The 24,910-nt window shown below is 30.1% G+C and overlaps 1 protein-coding gene across 1 annotated transcript in view; it reads left to right on the top strand.

Annotated features, from left to right (window-relative positions):
* The window catches only part of LOC145319721 (uncharacterized), a 38,695-nt gene extending 14,020 nt beyond the window's left edge, over window positions 1–24,675 (top strand). The window contains exons 3-7 of the mRNA XM_080162031.1: window positions 14,159–14,206; window positions 19,103–19,172; window positions 19,890–19,984; window positions 23,445–23,519; window positions 23,801–24,675. Coding sequence (XP_080018157.1) covers window positions 14,159–14,206; window positions 19,103–19,172; window positions 19,890–19,984; window positions 23,445–23,519; window positions 23,801–23,936 — 424 coding nt within the window. The 3' untranslated portion in view covers window positions 23,937–24,675. The remainder of the gene's footprint in view (window positions 1–14,158; window positions 14,207–19,102; window positions 19,173–19,889; window positions 19,985–23,444; window positions 23,520–23,800) is intronic.
* The last annotated feature ends 235 nt before the right edge of the window (window positions 24,676–24,910 follow it).

Consider the following 24,910-nt stretch of genomic DNA (forward strand, 5'->3'; position numbering starts at 1 on the left):
TTATCCTGTATCAAGCAGTTTTTCAACAAATTTACTTACAAATTTGCTTCAAATCTTTTACATTTATATTCTGATTATTCAGTTCTGACACTATACAAGTTTCAGTGCTTCGCTTTTATGGATGTAATTTGAAAAATATCTTATCATATAAAGACACTTAGATCAAGCAAATAAATAGCTAAGAGTACGTAAAGTAAGTTCCCCCGTTCGGAAAGGTTAGCTATGATATGAAAGATTAATTTCCTAGCTTATTAACAAATTTGAAAACAGATGAATTTTTTTATAATGTTATTTTTCTGTGCTAATACTTTTAAATGTATATTTTGTAATATGTAATAGGAATATCTTTTCTCGTATTCATTTGAATCCGGTGGATAGGAACCGGTTCTCATGAATACGAAAAAACTATGTCTAGCATCGTATTATATCCAGTTTTCTACGAATATAGAAATGTACAATCATAAGATTAAAACTAGTTTTTTTAGCCGGTGCCTTCGGCACCACGGGGCTAAAAAAACTAGTTTTAATCTTATAATTGTACATTCTATATCCGCGGAAAGCCGTTTATAATACGATACGAGAAATAACTATTCTAAATTACCATTCTTTTAAAAAGTTTAAGTTTTAATAAAGTTTCAGAAACTCTTTCTACTATCCTAAATACCTATACATGATATAATTATTGGGGTTTGGCCGGATATCCGGTTCGTTTGGATATACCCTATTTTTATATTTTAAATGGCTGTAATTCTTATTTTTGAAGCTAGATGAAAATTATTTTTTTAGAAAATGTTCATTTATAAGAATTTTTTTTATTAGAAATCTTACAACATAATTGTTGGCGGCGGCAGCTGTACCTTGCAGCTGCCAGCAGCAACAGTCAGTAGTCGGCAGCTAATTGCAGCCGTTTTTTATGAAGAATTTTTTTTTGCTACTTCAGTATCCGGTTTTCCGGCATTATAAATCAGCCGGATATCCGTCTCCGGTATCCGGCCAAATAATTATCCGGTTCAACCCTAATATTAGTTACTCCTTCCTTCTGATTTAAATTTTTTGAGTAAGAATTGTATACTATCAATAATATAACTCAATTTACTTGGAAATCAATTTCATATTCAAATCTTATGTTTCTACAGAATTCTAAATATTTCTAAGAATGCTTAAATTGGTGTAAACTTTCATTTTTGATTATTTTCGATTCATATTTCTTAGATTATACAATGTTTCTAAGAAAATGCCTTTTGAAATAACCATAATTTTTTGTTCTGGTTTAATTTACTTCATGAGTTTTTAAATATAAATTTAGAAAGAATCTATTTCTTTGTTTTATAGTTATCAAAGGTCATAAAAAACCTAAATATTTAATATAAAAAATTCTCCTATTTCGTTCTTTAAAATATTAATTTAGTGGCTTCGCCCCCAGCATTCAACAGCTCAATATTCATTATTAATCTTTAACATTTCTTCAATAATCAAAAAAGATTAAATAAGGAAACTTTTAAAAATATCTTAACATGAAAAATTGTGAAATTAATCAACAAGTTTTTTTATCATTAAATAAAGATTAAAGATAAAATTGTACACTTAGCAAATATGATTAATCACTTTATCATAATAATTCATTTTCAAATATTATTATTTAAAAAAAAAAAAAATTGGCATGATATAATATTTTTTTGTACATAAATCTATCTAAAATATGTGGATTTCTAGGCACTTAGCTAGCCCAATCAAAATAATAACGAAAAGGACATCCGTTAGACATTCAGCCCTTTTATCCAAGTCTTTGTTTTCAGTTATATTGTGTGAACACTCTAAAAAAACAAAAACTTAAATAAGAAGTTTCGACTTTAAATCCTTGAAAATTAAAAAAAACCTGCTGTGAACATATTCAGGAATAAAGGAATTTATGATTAATAAACTCTTCATTATCATATTCAAATGATTGCTAGTAGAACCTGTTAAATGTTAGTTAAAGAAAAATTTTTAGGATTTATTTAATTGACCCTGTCCTCTCCTTCCCGGGAAAAATTAAATTGTAAATATTACCATGAAAAATGGGAAAAAAGGATGATTTGTTAAAACAAACATATACAAGAAAGCAAGAACAATTTTATCAACAAAAAAATTTACTGCTTCCAAACTAACAAATATTGGCAGTAAAGTACTATACAGCAGAAAAATGGGTTATGTTTCAATTAACTATTATTAATGCATTTTTGAAAAAAAATTGAGTTAGATATGTAAACACTTGAAAAATCGGATCTTGGACAAAGTAGCTTCAGACAAAGTAGCTTCGGACAAAGTAGCTTCGGACAAAGTAGCTTCAGGACAAAGTAGCTTCCGGACAAAGTAGCTTCCGGACATTTACTTAAGAAAAGTAGCTTCCTTAGAAAAATAGAAAAAACCTCCTAAATGACAAACCTCCTAATGCGACATCTTTTAAGTAAAACCCCCTAAAAACTTTTCAAGTGATATCACATTTATTAAGTGTGAGGTAAGGGTCGATATTTTTAATGCAAGGTTGTATCGGGTTCGAAACCATGCCGTTGGGTAGCCAACACAGACTTTGGGACAACTGTCGGACGGATTTTCAAATTTCACCCTGTAGACAAATTTATTCAAGAAACAAATTTCGGTTTTGAATTTCGTCCCTGTGTGTTTTATCGCCATATTGGATTTTATTGTTCAACTTTTTTAACAGCAGTGGTGGATTTTATCCTTAAATTTGGAAGATTTTTTTATTTATTAACTTTTGAAAAATTTTAGGACGTTTTACTTAAGAAATGTCTACACAGAAAGAGAGACATAGAAAAAGGCATAAAGACAGACATAAAGACAGACAAATAGACAGACAAAATGACAGACAGACAGACAGAAAGGCGGACAGAAATTGTAAAAATTAAAAAAAATGTTAAAACGAATTAAAAATTATAAAAAAAAAATCGCCGAACCCTTTTTAGTAAAATCCACGATCCACTTTTTGTTAAAATTGTTAAAGTTTTGTTTGCTTTCAATAAAATTAGAAGTTAATGTACATTAAACATTCTTACATAGGTTAGGTTAGGTTAGGTTATAGGCAAGGGGGCCGAGCGCCCGCGGCTAGGCAGGCCAGGGGGCCGAGCACTGCGGCCATAACCTTTATTACTATTAGAAGCTACTTTTCTTAAGTAAATGTCCGGAAGCTACTTTGTCCGGAAGCTACTTTGTCCTGAAGCTACTTTGTCCGAAGCTACTTTGTCCGAAGCTACTTTGTCCGAAGCTACTTTGTCCAAGATCCGAAAAATCGGTACTCACATTTTTTTTTACAAACAAAAATAATAGATCCCAAGTTTGAAATGTAAAGTCATGGGTACAAATTTAGTGATCACGATTATTGACAAAATGAAAATTACAATCACTTCCTTAATGTTAAAATTTCATGTAGTTTTCAAAACAGAGGAAAAGTTATTTCCTCTGCTATTCAAGCTTATATATATCAAGTCTATTGAAAATTTTACAACAGATAAATCCATTAAAAATTCATATTTCATCAACACCCAAAATAAGTTCTAAAAAGTTTTTATAAAATGTATTTTTTCAAAGTTAATTTTTTTTAAGAGTCATAAAAAATTCCTATGTGCTCCTTCATGATACAAAAAGAATTTTTGCAAGAATATAATGTTTATGATATTAACATAGGTTATTAGCAGATACTGAATTTCAAGATAGCAGCTTTACTCTTAACCCCAAACTAATGGTCCACAGCCTTAGCAAAAGGGACGCCGACTCCCAGCTGGCATTCCTATCATTTGTGATGGCGCTGCTCAACACTGTTGTCAACATCATTGCTGCTGTCAACAGCAATAATAACAACAACAACAACAATAACAACAACAATGATAATAATAATAACAATCAGAATATGAATATGAATGAAGTTGAGAGCAAGTAAGGATTAATGCCTGTTTTTTTCCTTTAGCCTTCTAATTCTGTCAAATTTTGTCTTTTCTGTAACATAGCTAGTCGGGGTGTTGCCACTTTTACCACTGGCAAAATTACAACCACTGTGTTTTTGACAAAAAGGGTGTATTTTTGTCAATTTTGTGTTATGCTAGTCTTTAACAAGAATATAAATGCATTATGTCAGAACGGATAAAAATTGCTCTGACTTTGCTGCTATTTAAAATTATGCATAAATAGTTACAGTTAAGATTCCCATAACAATAATGCACTTTTACACATGTTTTGGACCACAGTTTAGTTATATTCATTTAAATTATTTAATATTCATTTATGCCACAATTGTTTAATTGCTATGCTTCTTTTTTACATATTGTCAATGATTTTTTTTTCATTTTTTGGGTCATATTTGGATTGATTGCCTTCCCGTATTCTGTCAACTTTCATCATTAAGCATGCTCTGCTTTGGTTGTTGTATTTATTAACTTTTTATATAAAAAGTTGCAGCATCCCAGTTTATTTTCTCAATATCTAAATTATTTCTCCAGTAAGAGCAAGGGACATAATAATATCAAAAGTTGCAGTATCCTTTACCACCCTAGTTTCCAATATTTTGAAAATTTCTCATAAAACATAAGATTAATAAACTTTGCATCATCTTACATAGCTTAGTTTACTTATTAAATTTGCCAACAACAGCAAAAAAACATTAGATAATTTTCTCATATTCATTCGAAACCGATTAATATCCGGTGGATTAGAACCAGTTCTCATCCATATAAAAAAAAATTATGTATAGCATCGTATGCACTTCCAAAATTTGTTATTCCCTCAGTTATAACACAACTTTGATTTAAAGAATTTTGATGACGTAATGACCTTGTTTTTGAGAGTTATTGGTTTGTCATGTTTGTGTGATTATATCCTTGAATTGATGAGTAATCAACATACCAACTTGATTCAAGAAATATTAAATTCTAGATAAAATTGAAGGGTGTTTCTTTTCAGCCTTATCCCTTTATTTGGCGTTGCGACAAAAGACCTAATCTTACCAAAAGACATAATCCAACAAAATGTCTATTTACAAAGACCTAAATGACATAAAACCTGATCCCACAAAAAGGTTAGGTTAAGATTTTTTTATATAACTCTTAAGATTAAGTCTTTTGTAGGATAAGGAATTTTGTTTTTAGGTCTTTTGTAATTAGGTCTTTAGTAGCAAGGCTCTACATATGTGTAGTGTAGTGTGTACCTTTATCTTTTAATTAGACTTGCAGCATATATACCAAGTAATGAATTTTTATGGATATTAAATGGATATTTAAGATAATATTTTATTTCAAACATTTTGTAATATTTTCTTAGATCAAAAACATAAATTTTATCCAAGAATTAGATAAAATATTCTTATTCAAATTTTTCCAGTTCATATTTCTAAATATTTGAAGAATTTTTATATTTTTATTTTTAATTTTTCTTGAGTTAAATATCTTAAATTATATCAAATCTATCTTAAAATATATTTTGATATTTCAAATTCATTTACTCAGAAATATTTAGCATTATGAAGTAATATTAAAACTTTTTAACGTGACTCTAGTCTCTAACCCCATTGTCTTTGTAATCCCCTCAATTTAATCAACCTAACCTATCAGGCGACAAAAAAAAAGTTTATGCCCAGAAATGCGAAGCAACAAACCCTAAGTGAGACAAATTGTAAAAAAAAAAGGGACTTTTTCTCTTGAAAGGGTTGTTGTACCTCCCCCAAAAATACTTTAAAAACATTTCTGGGACTAATAAAAAGTGTGGTGATAAAGGAGAGCCATATGGCTCAGCCTATTTAATGAGTACTTTGTCAATATCTCTTATTTTCCACTTTGTAAATCTCCCATCCACCTTTTATAAATTTATTACTAAAAGGCTTAAATGGGAAGGACAACTTGGTTAGAATTAATATTTAGTATCTACAATTTCCATTTTAATATTCAAAATTTGTAGAGGCAGGATTTCATGCACTTTTTAGAAGGGGGTGGGGGGTGTGATTTAACATCCATCGTACATACATAGCTATCTCTTTTACTAAATGTAAATTTAAGTGGAAGAGTGGAGGAGGCGGATAGTCCAATGGCAAAATAAAAGGATTGTTTCTGTAATTTGTGTGCTTATAATTTTACATTAATTACAAGATAATGTTAAATTTTTATGTATAATTAGAGGTAGAATAAGAAATTCCAACAGAAAAAAAACAGTGAAAAATTTACATAATTCAGAACTTGAAACATACATAATCATATTTCTAAAAATAAAAATAGGAAGGTATCCAAAAATAAAATTGAAGGTTTATCCAAATTTGTTATTTATTCTATTCTTAATTAATAAACTTTCTGGATTTTATTACTATGACACCATTTAAAAATTTAATTTACCTAATTTTTCACTGCTTATGGACATTATAGTTCTTGTTTTTGAGAATAATTATCCTATTTTTTAAAATTGCCTAAATCTGGTGTAGAATTATTATGAAGGTCGTCATAAGTATTATGCAAACATCAACTTACGCAGGAATGGGACAATGGATTTTGAATTAATCCTCCCTAAAATTCTCATGTGAATTTATTTCTTAATAGTTTTAGATGGTGTTATGAATTAATATAATCTTTATCTTCCTGAGAATAAGTCATTTTGTTATCTGCATGAAAGTTACGGGGGTTTGGCAATGGATAATAACTCAATCTTGCAATATTACATACTAGCGGCTACGCCCCCTAGAGTCCTCTAGGGGCACTTGAGGAGGGGAGAGTCGAATTTGATCACCCAATTTCTTCTTTTATATTTTTTTTTTGGGGGGGGGATTTTTCATTTTTTGGGGGGGTTGGGTGTGTCCCACCCCCCAAGAAAATAGTTATAAACCTTCCCGGGACCTATGAGAAGCTACCCTGTTAAGGAGAACCCGATCGGTTCAGCGGTTAGCGAGATCCTTCGGTACAAACAAACACACAAACACACAGACACACAGACATCCTGTTACTTTAGTATAAGTGGGAAGTTTTTTTGGGGTTTTTGATATTTGTACTGTTCAAATTTAATGCATCATACATATCTTTGCAAGCAAAGTTTATTTTGTCAATTATCAGTATGGAATGAATAACATGTCCCTATTATGGAGTATTTACGCTTCGAACAACAATAAAGACATGTTTTCTTTCTAGAAAACATTATTCTTTTGAATTGACAACCAACCACTTACCACTAAAAGTGTATTTAGTGGTTATAATATTTACTTTTTTTAACAAAGAATTGCGTCGAATTTTAATAGTGAATTTATGTACAATATGATTTTTTACAGATATTAACCAAAAAAACAAAGAAATGGGCGTTTAGATGTCTCATGCCCCCCCCCCCCCTTATTTCAAATCTAAATTTTAAAAAGAAAAAGTAAAAAAAAACATAACGGTTAGCGGTTTGCGAGAATCTTCGGTACAGACCGACAAACGCACAGATAGATATACATGTATCCTGTTACTTTTATATAAAGTTTTCTTGTTTGTTTTTTTAGTTGCTTAATTCTCGTTTTTAGTGAGATAAAAAATTCCTTTTTTTAAAATGAAATTTTACAGATAATACATAAAAAAGTATTGTTTCTTTTATGTAATAAAAACAACAATAGCTATTTGTTTAGAAAGTGCAGCTACTCGATAATTAACTACTAGGGTCAAGTTATATCATCGTCGTGTAATTTAAACGGCTATATCATCCTTGCAACAAAATACAAACTTTCCCATATATTTTCCCATTTTAATGTTTCTCAAATATCTGTATTTCTATTTACTGTACTTTTTCTTTTAAACATTTATGTTTACTGCGCTACTTATGGACATTATAGTTTTTTTTTTAAATTTGATTTCAACCATAACTTTTTTCATAAAAGATCATAAAAAGTAAAGAATAGGTTTATTGTCTATTATTCTTAATTTTTACACTTTCTCTTTTAACAGACAATTATTTTTAACATGACTAATTATCCTAATAAGCTAATTGTTAAGCCTTACTGTTGAGTTGCTAATCTACTCTATAAATAGAGTCTGTCTGTCAGTAGGTCAATCCGTCAGATTGTGTGCACTGCTGATGAAAGTAGATCAAATTATTGGTGGAAATGTTTGAACACTGCTAGTTTGAAATGTTTAATGAATAAAGCCAACAAATGAATGAACGTGTTTATGAAACTTTGGGTAGCAATATGATTTAAACTCCAATGCTAATTTACATCTTATGAGTTATTACTTAAATTAAATCTTAAATCTAGTTTGATTTCTCAATACTAAATACAATCTATTTAGCTCGGAGGGGGGGGGGGGGGGGTGAAATATAGCTTGTTAAAATGTAAACAATTATAAGATGTATAATTGTCATATAAAGAAAACCACATCTAGAGGTGTTTATACAATAATACATATAAGCAAATGAAGAAAATTGCTAGCCTATATCTGACAGCGCAGCTACTCCATTCCTTGTGTTTGTACAAACGATGAAGCAGCTTGTAGTGCCTATAAAAATGACGTCACACAATTGTAATAGACCAAATGTAGAATGTATATAGCACTGTCATTGATCATATTGTATGACGTCATTTTTATAGGCACTATAAGCTGCTTTACATACGTCATACTGTTGTAGTATTGAAGTAAATTGAAAAAAGCTGCGTACCAATTGTGTCCTTATATGATTTATTTACAATACCTACTAAAAAGTTGTCTTGGAAAGCAAAGTTATTTACTCTTTTAAAGTTCTGTTTTCCCTTATCTCTTTGATGCGCTACTTTTAAACAAATTAAAAAACATTTTTGCTTTTTTATGAAGTTTTTTGCTATTATGCGGCAAAACTTCGCAGTTTTTAAGAAACACCAAACCACATAATCTTAAGCTTAATAATACTTCTAGTACTTCTAAACACAGAATTACAGAAGTTGTGGCTTACATGCAGTAAACAAAATATCTTTTCCTTTAACATTTCCGCCAATCAAAATTTAGCATTATATTCTTTGCTTCAAAATTAAGAATTTTCTCTTTGTTATAATATTTATTCCAAAGAGTTTATTTATTTTGTATTATTTTGCTTCAAATTTTCTTGTGTAAAATTGACTGTAATGCATAAACATTAAAGTGAAGGTTATAATAACTACAAACTTAGCAAAATCTTAATTTTGATACCGTAGCATCTCTTTAGAAGAGTGTGACAGTTACAGTCAAACACCTTTTTGTAAAATACAGCTTTATTTTCTTAAAAATTTCTAAAACATAAATTCTTTAAATAGAATTATGCATTTTAAAGAGCCTAATCGGTTCAGCGGTTACCGAGATCTTAAGCTTCAGACAATCAGACAGACATCGTCCTTCTTTGTATTATAGATTTTTGGCTTTTCATGCCACGCTACTTAGATAAGGACGTGATTGTCCTTGTTATGATGAATATCCAATATCTAATAATTGTTATAAATCGAGAAATTATACATTCTAAAACCAAATCTAAATTATTCAAAATTTTATGGAAATTCCAAAAATTTTCTTCAAATCTTTCTGGGACATTCGAGATAACATTGATGATCAGCAGTGACAGATTTTCAGTATTTTAATCTGTTTTCTCGTATTCATTCGAATCCGGTGGATAGGAACCGGTTCTCATCCATACGAAAAAACTATGTCTAGCATCGTATTATATCCAGTTTTCTACAAAAATAAAAATGTACAATCATAAGATTAAAACCAGTTTTTTAGCCCGTGCCTTCGACATCTCGGGGTTAAAAAATAATAGTTTTAATCTCATAATTGTACATTCTATATCCGCGGAAAGCCGTTTATAATACGATGCGAGGAATAACTATTAACCATCTAATGGTAGTTAATATTTTTTCATTTTTAGTCAATATAGTTTGTTTTAATATCGTCCGAGTAATCTACATTATAAAATTGAAATCTCATGTCAAGACTCTGCGCCAAATTAGCTAAATAATCAACATTCTCAAATATTTACAAAAGCCTTGCAACACTCGCTTGATATCTATCTATCGGACGCAATGACAAATTCTCTAAACGAAGAAAAGCTTTGATTTTAAAACTTTCTAATTATTTGTATCCGTGTTTCTTCATTTTAAATTTGAATTCCAAACTGGATTATGGAGTCTGATAGAAAATTTTGGTCGGATAAAGGAAATAAGGTTATAAAATTGTGATTTTACATAAAGGCTATTTTTTTGAAATGCATTATTAGAACAGCGTTTTGCAATGAAGATAGGATACTCAATTCCTGTAATGATCGATGTTGGATAATACTTATGTAAAAGTATCATGATGTGTGTCTGTCTCTCTTTGTGTCTGTATGTATGGAAGGATCTCGCTATCCACTGAACCTATATAGTTCTATTTTACAGTGAAGCTTCTTATAGGTCCAGAGAAGGTTTATAAAGCACCCTAACCCTCCCAAGAGAAATCGACCCTAGAAAAAAAACCACCTAAATTTGAAGATTATATCAAATTTATCTAATACCTAAGAATTGGGTTAAGGTTAAATTATCGTCCTTTATACTTTTACTGAATTTGAATTAGCCTTTGCCTAACCATGCATATAAAATTTTCATATAATTCTACACATCAATACTCAACAATTTAAAGCAGGGAGAAAGTGATAAGAATTGTATGCCTTTGTATAAAAAAATATATTTATTGAAAAGCTTACGATATTTTCAGCGAATTCATGTATCACACCATATTATAGACAGCTTTCCGATGATATAAAATGAAAATTTTAAGATTAAAACCAGTATTCGTACAAAATGGATATAATACGATGCGATACATAATTTTTATGTATGGCATACAACAAGTTCTAATCCTGTGGGACATTAATTGGTTTCGAATCCATTCTGGAAAGCATTTTCAATTATATTTTTTTAGCAATTAGACATAACCACAAAGAAAAAAATTTAGGCTTCCAAAACTTAGCTAGAATTAACCCTTTTCCCCTGAAATACATGGATTATACTATTGTGCAATATTTTACCTCTAAACACTGGGTCATACAATACTCCACAATTTTACAGGGTGACCCATACATAATTTGCAAGAAAAATTATATTTAAAGGGTGACCCAAAACAAAGTTGGCTAAAGTTACATAAATTAACAATCAATTAAGTAAAATTAATTTATCTAAAGACAGGATAATACTAATGATTTTTTTACCGTAAAATATATGCGTTGCCCCAGTCAAAAACTAAGAAAATAAACTAAAATTTTTTTTGTGAGTCAACCTGTACTTAGTATAACATAATCATTGTCAATATTAATGATTTGTGACGTAATGACAATAAATATTTAACGGAATAAACAAATCTAAAATTGAAATAAACAAATAAATATTTTCATTTGACATAAATTGAAATTATTGATTTGTTTTAAATAAATATTTTGTTATTGTGCCATATGCTAAAAATAGACTTTTTTGAAATAATATTTTAAAATTTTTTTTATTGAACAATATATTAATAAAATATTATAAGATGGAAAAAAAATGTTATGTTAAGTTCAAAAGAACAAATATGTTTTGAAGTATAAAGGATCCAAAAAAAAATCCACTAATAAAAGTTTAAAACCATCAAGTTTTAATTGATTAAATTTAAGATCTGACACTATGTAAAAAATATCGAAATTTTAGACTTTTAAATGTTAGTTTCCTGTTTAAAGATTGTAGCGATTATGACTTAATAGCAGCAAAGTTTTTTTATATAAATACAAGTTCTCCATTTTTTAAAAATCCTTTAAAATTTCGCCGTAAATTTGGAGCATTTAGATATTTGGTCTGGTGCACAAATGTTTTTACGCAAATAAAATGAAATTGATCTTTAGAACAATAATTCAGATGCTTATGCTGTGCTTCATTTCAGATCATAAACAAGAATAAGACTTGACATTACAAGTGCAGCATTTTTATGGATAATCTATTCACTGTAGAAGCCTTTAACTGTCGCCATATTGATGTTATTAATATATTTTTCATTACTACTAGAATCCTATAAATACCACATAGATCCACTTTGATAATCAAGTTATGAAAAAGTACAATTTTTTGGTAGAGCAACTGAACGAAAATTGACACGAAACTAATATTTTATCCTATTATATAAAGTAGTAAGCGGTTTTTGTCTGTCCTGATGGATCTCGCTAACCGCTGAACCGATATTGTTCTCCTTTACAATTAAGCTTTTTATAGGTCCTGGGAAGGTTTTAAACTATTTGGGGAGGGTTTCTTCACCCCCATCCCCCCCCCCCAAAAAAAATATATTTTTTTACTCTTTTGAAACTCAAATTTAAAATTTTAAGTGTCCCTAGAGGCTTCTAGGGGCGTAGCCGCTAGTATAATAAAAAGAAAAGCAAAATTTTATCAAATATTGATATAAATCTTTGACTTCCGTTTATATTATGAAAACTAGAAAGTTATTTGCAGAGTGGCTTTGTTTTTAATAAATTAGAAACGTGATCGGTTCGGTCCACTGAATTGATAAACAGACATAGATAGTCAGATAGAAAATAGATATAAGATAGTTAGACTGTAGATAGTTAGATAGAAAATAGATATAAGATAGTTAGACTGTAGATAGTTAGATAGAAAATAGATATAAGATAGTTAGACTGTAGATAGTTAGATAGAAAATAGATATAAGATAGTTAGACTGTAGATAGTTAGATAGAAAATAGATATAAGATAGTTAGACTGTAGATAGTCAGATAGAAAATAGATATAAGATAGTTAGACTGTAGATAGTCAGATAGAAAATAGATATAAAATAGTTAGACTCTAGATAGTTAGATAGATAGAAAATAGATATAAGATAGTTAGACTGTAGTGTAATATATAGCTCGTCGTTTAGTAAGTGATGTGTTCGAATCAAGGCAAAGACTGCGACATAACTTAAGATGTAAAAAGTTGAACCTTCTTCAACTATGCCAGACCTGAAACAGGCATAATTCAATGCCATGCACAGTTAGAACTTTCAAACAAAGGTCGTGAAATCAAAGAGTTGATTGTTTGCAATAGTTGAGATTTTAGTGCGCATATATAAAGAATATGAGACTTAACTTTATTAAACAGCTATAAAATAAAAATTAATCAAAATTAAATATAGAAACATAATGAGATAAAAATAAAGGAAGAACACTTAATAACTTAATATCATAATATAACTTTATGATAATTATTATTATTTGGTTAATTTTAAGATTATTGCATGTTTAATGGTTCATAGGCAATTATATAATAATAACATCATCAAATACTTTAATTACGAGATACAGAGATGAAACAAATAATAATTTATTTTCATAATTAACTAAAGCACATATATATTCCTTTGAAATATATTTAATAAATCCTGTCCTTCTTTTCGTTTGGGTTCTTTTTTCTCAATACCATCTTGTAAGAAAATACCATAATAATTTCTTTTCTCGTATTCATTCGAATCCGGTGGATAGGAACCGGTTCTCATCCATACGAAAAAACTATGTCTAGCATCGTATTATATCCAGTTTTCTACGAATATAGAAATGTACAATCATAAGATTAAAACCAGTTTTTTTAGCCGGTGCCTTCGGCACCTCGGGGCTAAAAAAACTGGTTTTTATCTTATAATTGTACATTCTATATCCGCGGAAAGCCGTTTATAATACGATGCAAGAAATAACTATTATATTTTAAATATTTAAGAAGCAGCGATGAAGAGGGCAATGTTGGTTAAATTAATTTTTTTTAGATTCGCTAATTTTATCGCGTACTAAAGGAAGATTTGTAAATTATTATCCATTGTTCTATCCCTGTATCCCTGATAATAAGGAATTGATAATAATTTCAAGCATGGGGTAACTTGGCGTACTCTATTTTAAATTTAACTGTATTATTTTATGCCTTTTTTTTAGTCAAGAAAAAAATATTTTTAACTATTTTAATTAGAACATTTTTAAATAGAATATCTTCAAATATATGCATTGAATATAATGTGATATCATAATTAAATTAGACCTTATTGTTTAAATTAGTCAATTTGCAAATCTAACTTTGATTTTCTTTATGACTATATCAGACTGACTGACAAACGGACAGACTAAAGCAAAGTTAGTTATAAATAATAATAATTTTGTGCTTTTTTATATTTAATATTTGTTTATCTTTCAGAAATCGTCAGGGAGACTTGGTAAACCCCGAAGAATCTTTGTTTGACAGGTAAACTTAACTTGTTAGTAGCCTCGTATACTAGAGACATTAAAATTAAAACTGCCTCTCTATCTACACTATAATAAAATTGTAGGTGGAATGCCTTGGCCCTTAAACAGGCGTAACTTTCTACCATGCACAGTAAGGAATTTTAGACAAAGGTAGTGCAAGCAAACGGTTGGTTGTCTGTTAGATGTTACCTAACCTAATATCCGTGGGTGTTAGAGTATCGTGTCCCGTAGATGTTCTGGATGATCACTTAAAATCGAAGGAGAATCCCATAATTTTTGATCCTCTCTATTTAAAGTATTTTTTCGTATTTTGTTCGGTCATTTTCTTTTCTCATATTGATGTGGAAATATAAAAAGTACACTAACACTACAATATTAGGGTTTACATCCTATTATATAAAGTAGTAAAGGTTTGTAGTCACAAGCTTAAGATTTCAACTCATTGAGATTTCCATTATAATAAAAAGATATGGAAAATTTCCTGCCATAACCTTTCTTGTCTTACTTTATTTTTATAAATTTTTCAAAAATTATCATCATTTAAAAATAGACAGTTTACTCCTAAGAAACATGGTGGCATATAATTGTGTTGTCATGAATTTAATTCTGTCTTTTCCTTGGTGTTCCTTCACTTTCACACATGCAAACTAAATGAATCTATCAGAACTGCATTCTTTTGTTACATAACCTACACTTTTCCTTCCCTAGGGTGGGTTGGTGGAGGTGGTTTAACCCATACCCCCCTTTCAATTGAAAGAAAAGTAAAGAAAATATTTTTTTGGGGGGAGTGGTCATTTTTTTCTAGGGGCAATTTCTCTTAGGATGTTGGCGGTACTCCCCCCCCCCCCCTCCCCCTACCTAAATTAGTTATAAAACATCCCAGGACCCATGCAAAGCTACACTGTAAAGGAGAATCATATCGGTCCAGCGGATAGCAAGATCATACAATACAGACAGACTCAAAGACTAGGGTTGGGCCGGATATCCGGCTGATTTTTAATGCCTGATATCCGGTAATTTGCCGGACATCGAGCCTTTGCCAGATATCCGGCCGGATACCAGATATTGAAACTATCCGTATACCGGATATCCGATATTCAGCACAAAAAAGTATCCAGCCCAACCCTATAGAGACATCATGTTCCTTCTTTATAAGGATTGTGTCTTTCAAAAAATGGAAAACACATGTAATGCGCATGTGATAATATGTGGATGTGAATGCCCAACCTATATGTATTCAGCTGGTGTGAAATCATAGGTTACAAAATAGGTTAGGAATGCTTATGAAACAAATTTCAATGGTATCCCTGCAGGGATAAAAATACAAAAAAAAACAAAGACAATTATGTAGCTAAGCAATAATAATAGATTAGATGAACAGATGAACACTAAAGTTAAATAAATGAATTAGAAAGACATTAACTGGTGTTTTTGATGGTTCTACTGTTATAGGATTGGAGCAATCTCTTTTCAAACAGTCTTGTTTAATACTTAAATAAATATTTACAAAAAAAGATAAAAAATGCTTTGAGTTTTGAATCTAAACATAAAAAGGAGTAATGTCAAATGACAAAACAAATCTATCAAAAATTTCATAAAAAAGGTAAAAATTTAAAAATTAAACAGGATAGACAAATGTGGTACTATAATCTATGTCTTAATTCACTAAACTAATATATCTATTTATTGTATATTGTATATTATTAAACTAAAGCACTATTATTTTAGATTCTGACCCTCCAAACTAATATATCTATAGTTGGATAACTTATTACTAGTACTATTTTTAAGAATATTGTCCCTCTAAACTAATATATCTATAGTTGGATAATATATTACTAGTACTATTATTAGTAATATTGTCCCTCTACACTCATATATCTATAGTTGGATAACTTATTACTAGTACTATCATTAGTAATATTGTCCCTCTACACTCATATATCTATAGTTGGATAACTTATTACTAGTACTATTATTAGTAATATTGTCCCTCTACACTCATATATCTATAGTTGGATAACTTATTACTAGTACTATTATTAGTAATATTGTCCCTCTACACTCATATATCTATAGTTGGATAACTTATTACTAGTACTATCATTAGTAATATTGTCCCTCTACACTCATATATCTATAGTTGGATAACTTATTACTAGTACTATTATTAGTAATATTGTCCCTCTACACTCATATATCTATAGTTGGATAACTTATTACTAGTACTATTATTAGTAATATTGTCCCTCTAAACTAATATATCTATAGTTTGATAATATATTACTAGTACTATTATTAGTAATATTGTCCCTCTACACTCATATATCTATAGTTGGATAACTTATTACTAGTACTATTATTAGTAATATTGTCCCTCTAAACTCATATATCTATAGTTGGATAACATATAAGTACTATCATTAGTAATATTGTCCCTCTACACTCATATATCTATTGTTGGATAACTTATTACTAGTACTATTATTAGTAATATTGTCCCTCTAAACTCATATATCTATAGTTGGATAACATATAAGTACTATCATTAGTAATATTGTCCCTCTACACTCATATATCTATAGTTGGATAACTTATTACTAGTACTATTATTAGTAATATTGTCCCTCTAAACTCATATATCTATAGTTTGATGAAACCACAGCATCTTTATTATGAACTAGCGGCTACGCCCCTAGAGGCCTCTAGTGGCACTTTAAATGTTTTTTTGTTCAAGTCTCTACGATACTTCTAAGTGTTGCTTTCAAGTCTCTCAAATATTTAATTTTTTTTTCTTTTTTTGTGATGGAGGGTGGTGGTACCTTCCCCCAAAATAGTTATAAACCTTCCCTGGACCTAAGAGAATCTTCCCTGTTAAAGAGAAACCGATCAGTTCAGCAATTAGCGAGATCCTTCGGTACAGACACACAGACCAACTCACATCCTGTTACTTTATTATAAGGATACTCTAACTCTAAACCAACACATCTATAGTTTGATTTAACTAAAGCGCTCTAAACTAATATATCTATTGGTTGATGACACTAAAGCACGAACTCAGTGACCCTTTGTCATTCACATTGCACATTAGAATTAGGTCGCCATTTTTTTTAATTGTACAGTTTATTTATACCATAAAGATTAAAGATTTATAGCAAAAGAAAAAAAGGCTTATTAAATTTGTTATGGCTTAAATATCTTTAATTATAAATTCATAAACTTAATATCAATATAGCTCATAATTAAGTCAAAAATAGCAAAAATGCTAAATGTATACCTAATAAAATATTTTCAGCTTTGCGATATGAATTTGTGGACAAAAGTGCAAAGTTTGATAAAGATCTGGCTATTCTTTCATATGTTTGACACCAAATATAAGTTGTACATTATTTGGAATAAACTCTTGGCGGATGCTTTTGTTATTTATGCCTTTATCTTTTTTTTCATGCTTTACTTTCTTTTGCGCAATTCTTGGGAAAACAAGGACAATTGTGTCATAAATAGCCTTGCAATATTATCTATAAAACAAAGTAGAATGATGTCTGTACGTCCGTCCGTCTGTCCCTTAAGATCTCGGTAACCACTGAACTGATCGGATTCTACTCTTCAGGGAATATACCTACTGGTCCTGTGGTGGTTTTAGACTATTTTCTTGGGGGGGGGGACACCCCCAATCCCCCCCAAAAAACAAAAATCCCCCCCCCCGTTTTTTTTTTACGAATTTTGCGAATTTCTTATTTAATCGCAAATTTGCGATCCATTCGCATTTTTTCTGCTGAGTAGGTAATAGAAGATGTAATTATACCTCTTGGGGCAAAGCCCCTAAAGGTATAATTACATCGAAGCCGAAGTTTATTATGAAGTAGTAAGTTGTTTGTTCGTGTATGTTGTTACACATTTTTGATGAAAGTTTAAGTTTAATCCAGGGTAGTTTTATGGCTGTTTGGTGCCACCTTTTCAAATAAAAAAAGCAAAAAATCGAACTATCTGTCTATCATCTGTCTATCTGTCTACCTATCTGTTAGTCTGTCAGTATATCTGTCTGTCTGTCTATATTTCTGCCCTTCTTTCTGTCTGTCTGTTTATCTTCCTATCTAACTGTCTATGTGTCTGTTTGTCTGTCTTCTGTGTATGGTTGTCTGTCTATCATAAAATAATAAGAAAAAAATTGAGAGTTACCAACTATTTTCACTTTTCTAGCTGCGAAACTTATCATTTGATTGTTCTTGTTTGTTGATTTAAAAGAAATAAAAAATATTAGTATTAATATTCCAGAAATAAAGATCAATAGATCTTGAATATTGACGTAAATTAGATTTTTATCAGGATGCTATTAGAAGTAAGATATTAATATTCTGATGGAATTAATTAATATTTTTTTTCTCGTATTCATTCGAATCCGTTGAATAGGAACCGGTTCTCATCCATACGAAAAAAACTATGTCTAGCATCGTATTATATCCAGCTTTCTACGAATATAAAAATGTACAATTATAAGATTAAAACCACTTTTTTAGCCCGGGCCTTCGGCATCTTGGGGCTAAAAAACTGGTTTTAATCTTTTAATTGTACATTTTATATCCGCGGAAAGCCGTTTATAATACGATGCGAGAAATAACTATTATTGATTAAAATCTGTGATTGGTTTTCTTTGTAAACGTAGCCACTTGAACAAATATATATATATATATGTTTTTGTAAACGTCATACATATTGAAATGTATACTGGCCTGCAATTGGTAATTTAGTCTTTGTATTGGCCATTTGTATTGTATTGCGTCATTCTTTATATGCGATATAAAGAGCTTAATTTAAAGCCTTAACTTTTAAACGTGTTCACTGTTCATATATTAACTAAAACTAGCGCAACTATTCTATAATTCATGTGTTTCAGACTGTTGGGACGTGAGGCTCAGGCAAGAATTATCGACAGTGTTACATCATGGGCTCATGCGAAGGCTAAGGTATCCATTTGTCTTTCAATCTATTCTGTCAATCTATCCATATATTTCATAAATCTATTTTTATCTATTCTGCCAATCTATCCATCTTTTATATTAATCTATAAATCTATCCATTTATACTATCAATCTATCTATACTATCAATCTATCCATCTATACTATCAATTTAACCATCTAATCTATCAATCTATCTGTCTATTTTTTAAATCTGCCCATCTAATCTATCAATCTATCCATCTGTTCTATTCATCTATTATATTGATGTATCGATCCATTTATCAATATAACCATTTATTCTATCAATCTATAAATCTATTCTAACAATCTATCCATCTATTTTATCAATTCTATCCTGAAGTCAACCTATATATTTATCTATCTATCTATCTATCTATCTATCTATCTATCTATCTATCTATCTATCTATCTATCTATCTATCTATCTATCTATCTATCTATCTATCTATCTATCTATCTATCTATCTATCTATCTATCTATCTATCTATCTATCTATCTATCTATCTATCTATCTATCTATCTATCTATCTATCTATCTATCTATCTATCTATCTATCTATCTATCTATCTATCTATCTATCTATCTATCTATCTATCTATCTATCTATCTATCTATCTATCTATCTATCTATCTATCTATCTATCTATCTATCTATCATATATCTATCTATCTATCTATTTATCCATGTGTTTATTTAGGAAAACCCCGGGTGTGTAGAAAGATTTGTGTGTGAGAGCTACAGAACTGGAGAGACTATGGAGGGTATCCCCTATCTTCTCATGTCCCTCACCAAGTGAGTACTCTTTATCTATCTATCTATGGAGGGTATCCCCTATCTTCTCATGTCCCTCACCAAGTGAGTACTCTTTATCTATCTATCTATGGAGGGTATCCCCTATCTTCTCATGTCCCTCACCAAGTGAGTACTCTTTATCTATCTATCTATGGAGGGTATCCCCTATCTTCTCATGTCCCTCACCAAGTGAGTACTCTTTATGTTTTTACACATCAATATTGAAAAATTCTAATTTATCAAAATTAACTTTATGGACATAAACTTAACAAAAACTTAAAGTATTGAAATTCCGTTTTAACGTCTTATGCACAAAGTAAATAGGTATTCTATGAATTCAAATAGTATGAGAAGATCATTCACAATTTTTTTTTTGCTTATTTACCCTCTTTTTTAAAAGCGAAGCTTTTCTATAATTAGGGTCGGTCCGTCCGTACGTCCGTCGGTAACGGATAGCTCTTTTCGTTAATTTAGGCATGCTAGAATTGTCCTATCGATTTCAAATTTTGCATGGTGATTCCTTTAGTAGTTAGGTACGATTTAGAAAGCGTAGCAACTCTATAATCATTACCAAAATGTCCGTACGTCCAATTTAAACATGTTGTTTTTTTTACTTTTTTAACAACAAATTTTTGTGTGATCTAATAATCCGATTGATCTGATTTTTGGTATACTGATTCCTAGTACAACAAAGTACAATGTTATAAGCGAAGCAACTCTATAATCAAGTCCTTAATATGTAAGTATGTCCATAAACATTATCCTGTATAAAGCAGTTTTTCAACAAATTCACTTACAATTTAGCTTCGACTCTTATACTTATATATTCTGATTATTCAGTTCTGACACTATATAAGTGTTCATGTCCGTTTGTCCTACCGTTTCAGTGCTTCGCTTTTATGGATGTTGTCATCCTTGTTTAAACTACTACTTTCATCCTCTCATACTGGTTAATAAAATTCTTAGTAGCAATAACGACCTTTTTATCTGCAAACCAAAAATTATTTAAGATATATTTCGCTTGACAGTTATACCTTATTCCTGCATACATTTAAATTCATCTTTTTGGAAACAAAACTTTAATTTGGATAATTTTGTAATGATTGCGAAACAGTATTTTCTAAAATTTGAATGAAATGAATTGATTTCCTTAGAAATAAATTTGGTGGATTTATCTAATGTGATATAGGGATAGAAAAATAAATGATAAATGAATCTGATTTTTTTCCTTTAAATATACCCTTTGGAAGTTTAAGTACTATTGAATGCTTACTAGAGAGACAGAGGGTAGTGTCGATTGAGTACTGATACCGCCCCCCACCTTTTTAAAAAAATAAATTAAAAATAAGGGATTAAGGATAGTTTTTATATCAAGTTAGGTTAGGGTATATTGGGTGCTGGGTTAGGAAACTGCAGAGTTTATGCATAGAAAAAAACCTACCTCCCCACCTCTTATTTTCAATTTATTTTAAATTAATGGTAGGGAGGGTGGGGGGGTTTCAGCGTATTACCGGCACCAACGACCCTGTCCATACATAGTTTTCATACATGATCTTCTATTTGTAGGTAAGGGAAATCCTGATTGGATTATACAAAGTAACAATATCCAAATTATTCACCAATTATTTTAGGCTAGAAATTGGATAATTTTGTTTGTCATAATTGGGGGTTAAATGATATATCTCCATTGGCTTATCCCTATCTGCCGCCCTCATTATTTCTGCAGAAAATAATTTATTATAATTTTACTTAAAAAAAAACATTTTAGAAAATTAAATTTTATTTCTGTAGTTGTAAAATACTAGGGTTCAGCAGTAGCGCATAATTCTACATTTAAGTCCCGTTCGGGGGGTGATAATATAATGATTAGGTTTGGACATTATTTTTAAAGCACTTTAACAGTTATAAATCTATCTCAACCATAACATTTATAAATTAGTAACTACTGCTGCTTCATAACGAAATATATTTCAAAGAAAAAAATCTTCATTATCAATCGCATCTCTTGTAGAAGTGAATCAAGCAATATTAGCTTGGTCGTTTTAGATTATTTTTAAAGTTATTAAACGTCAATCTCTGCAGATTAAAGATTACTTATGAGGGATTGCCGAGGACTGTTTAATATAATTCTAAATATTGTACTTTTTAGATGACTTTGTACTTTTAGTGTTTTAGTATAGAGGCTACTTTTTAATTATTGAGAATCAAAGCTGCACTTTACACTTATAAATATCCGTAGAAACCTCTTGAACTTTAAAGATATTCCCAGCCTCTATGAAAAATAAGCTGTTAAAATGAAATAAATAAAAAAACAAAGATGTCAACATCCGTAAATAGCCTATAAATATCAAGCAATTAAAAAAAACAAAAAACATAAGTGATAGCCAATTGAATAGATGTACATTGATCTGATAAATTTAACCATCTATCTTTTATAATTATAGAAATGACAGAAAAAGTCAAGTAGTCAAGTGATTTTGAGTAGGTTTGCTGCTTAAGAATATTATTTTACCCAAAATCTTCTTAAAAAATAAGATTTTGTGGAATCCAATTTCATTTATATTTTTATATGCCATAGTTTTTCTTTCAACTTTGTGGAATAAAGCTACTCTTAGAAAAACTTTGCAAAACTAATTCAAAAAATTATTTCAACATTTAAAAAAAAATAGATGTATTTTTATATATTTTTTTACAGAAAATGTTTATTTTTATGTAAATTTTATATTAGCATCTAGGGGGTCTAAAATCAAAGAGATATGGATGGGCAAAAAAAAGAAAAAAGACGCTTTACTGTAAAGGAGAACCATATCTGTTCATTAGTTAGCGAGACAGAAAAAAGCTTATTACTTAATATAATAGGATATATATATATATATATATATATGTACCATCCAGGGGCTCTGTATAAGCTAGAAAGATAGCTTAAAACCATCCCAAGAATTAAATTTAAAAATAAAATAGCCTAAAACCATAACATGACCTATGTGAAGCTTATTTTTAAAAAAGAACCCAAACGGTTGAGTAGTTAGCTAGATCCTTCGCTACAGACAAAAAAAGCTTACTACTTTATTTAATTGGACTAGCGGCTTCGCCCTTAGCCTCTAGGGGCTTTGCCCCTAGAGATGGTAAAAAAAGTGTGGTAACCTTCCACAAAGGTTACAAAAAAAAAAAAAAAAAAAAAAATGCAGCCTGCGGCAGACTGTAGCAGAGCAAAATAAAAAATAAGGGGGGGGATTTTTTTGTTTTTGGGGGGGTTAGGGGTGTCCCACCCCCCCCAAGAAAATAGCTTAAAACCACCACAGGACCAATAGGTATATACCCTCAAGAGTAGAATCCGATCGGTTCAGTGGTTACCGAGATCTTAAGCTTCAGACGGACGGACGGACGGACGGACAGACAGACGGACAGACATCGTACTACTTTGTATTATTGATATGTGTGTAACATATTTTTTTTTTAGTGCTGCCGTGAGTTTCATTGTTGCCGAACAATTTGGAGATGCTATTGAGATGAAGGCAATCACTAAAGCTGCCAAGTATGTTATTTGTATGTCTGTTAGTCTATCCGTCTGAATTAATACTTATCTACCATGCCTATGTTACTTTTTATTTGTCTGTACGTCTTTGTAAGCATGTATGTCTGTCCCTCCGTCCTTTTCTGTTAGTCTGTCTGTCAGTTTATCTATCTCACTAACTATCTTTTTGCTATCCATCTGTCTTTCTTTCACTCAATTTAATGATATACCATAAGGTCCATCTTCTGTTCTATCTTTAAGATATAATTACAACTAAAATCTAACTTGTATGCGTTTTCCAGGTTTGGCCGTACTGACTCCTGCCTGATGAAGTGCCCCATCCTTGACGGTCAGCTCAGAACAGTAACTGACTACCTGGCTGGTCTGGAGGAGATCCTGGGATACATTGTCAACTCTGTCTCCACCTCCATTGGCTAAACCAATGAGGAAATATATATAATATTGTTTTCCATCTTCTTTCCTTCTGCTGTATCATGTAATGGAGGTTTTCTTTACCAAAAAAATCTTTTTTTTGAACAAAAAAAACTTTCTTTACATATGTATGTTTTGGAATTTTAATTTCTGTAAATATTTTTTTTTTTAATTCTACTTTACTATACACCCTGTGAACTTTGGAGAATGATTGAGCAAAATTAAACAAAATTAAAAGTTTTAAGAGGCAAAATTACATTTTGTCTCAAGATTCTTTTATTCAATTCTTTCAGATATTTTTTTCAGTAAATTTGACTTTTTTGTCTGGGTGTCCTGTGATCAGTTCTATGTATCTTAAAACTATTTATGAATGTTTTATTTTTAGTATAACCATGCATTTTTATCTTCTATAGATCTTTACTTCAAGAGCTTTACATTAAAGAAATTACAAATAATGATCACAAGAATCTCTTTTTAAAATTTACACTCTTTAATCTGACACAAACTGTATTAATCATAATTTTTAAGAATATTTTTACCTGAACTTGTTGTGTTATGTTGTTGTTGTGCATGAGAATCTCATTTTGTTACAAAGAGTCTGTTCAATATGTATACTCTTTGTAATATAATTTTATTTACAAAGAATATGCATATTTCTGTGTGGACTCTTTTAGTTGTTATTTTGTTAACAAATACTTTTTTGTTATTGAAAGCCTGATATATGAAATACATTATATGTGATAAATTGTTTTTCTTTTTTGTTATGAAGATTTGAGATCTGGGCAATTAAATATAAAGATTTTTTTTGGGTGGGGGTGAGTCTACCTCAAATTATTATAATTTTTTAAAGAAAAAGTAAAAAGAACTTTGTGGGACAGGAATTTTTTTTCGGTCATTTCTTTGAAGATGGTGGTTTCCTCTCCCAAAATGTCTCTATACGATTACTTCAGACGAAGACCAAACTGCATTACTTTTGTGTC

This window comes from Acartia tonsa, chromosome 5 (genome assembly GCF_053477335.1).
Source record: "Acartia tonsa isolate MP-2025a chromosome 5, ASM5347733v1, whole genome shotgun sequence".
Taxonomy (NCBI): domain Eukaryota; kingdom Metazoa; phylum Arthropoda; class Copepoda; order Calanoida; family Acartiidae; genus Acartia; species Acartia tonsa.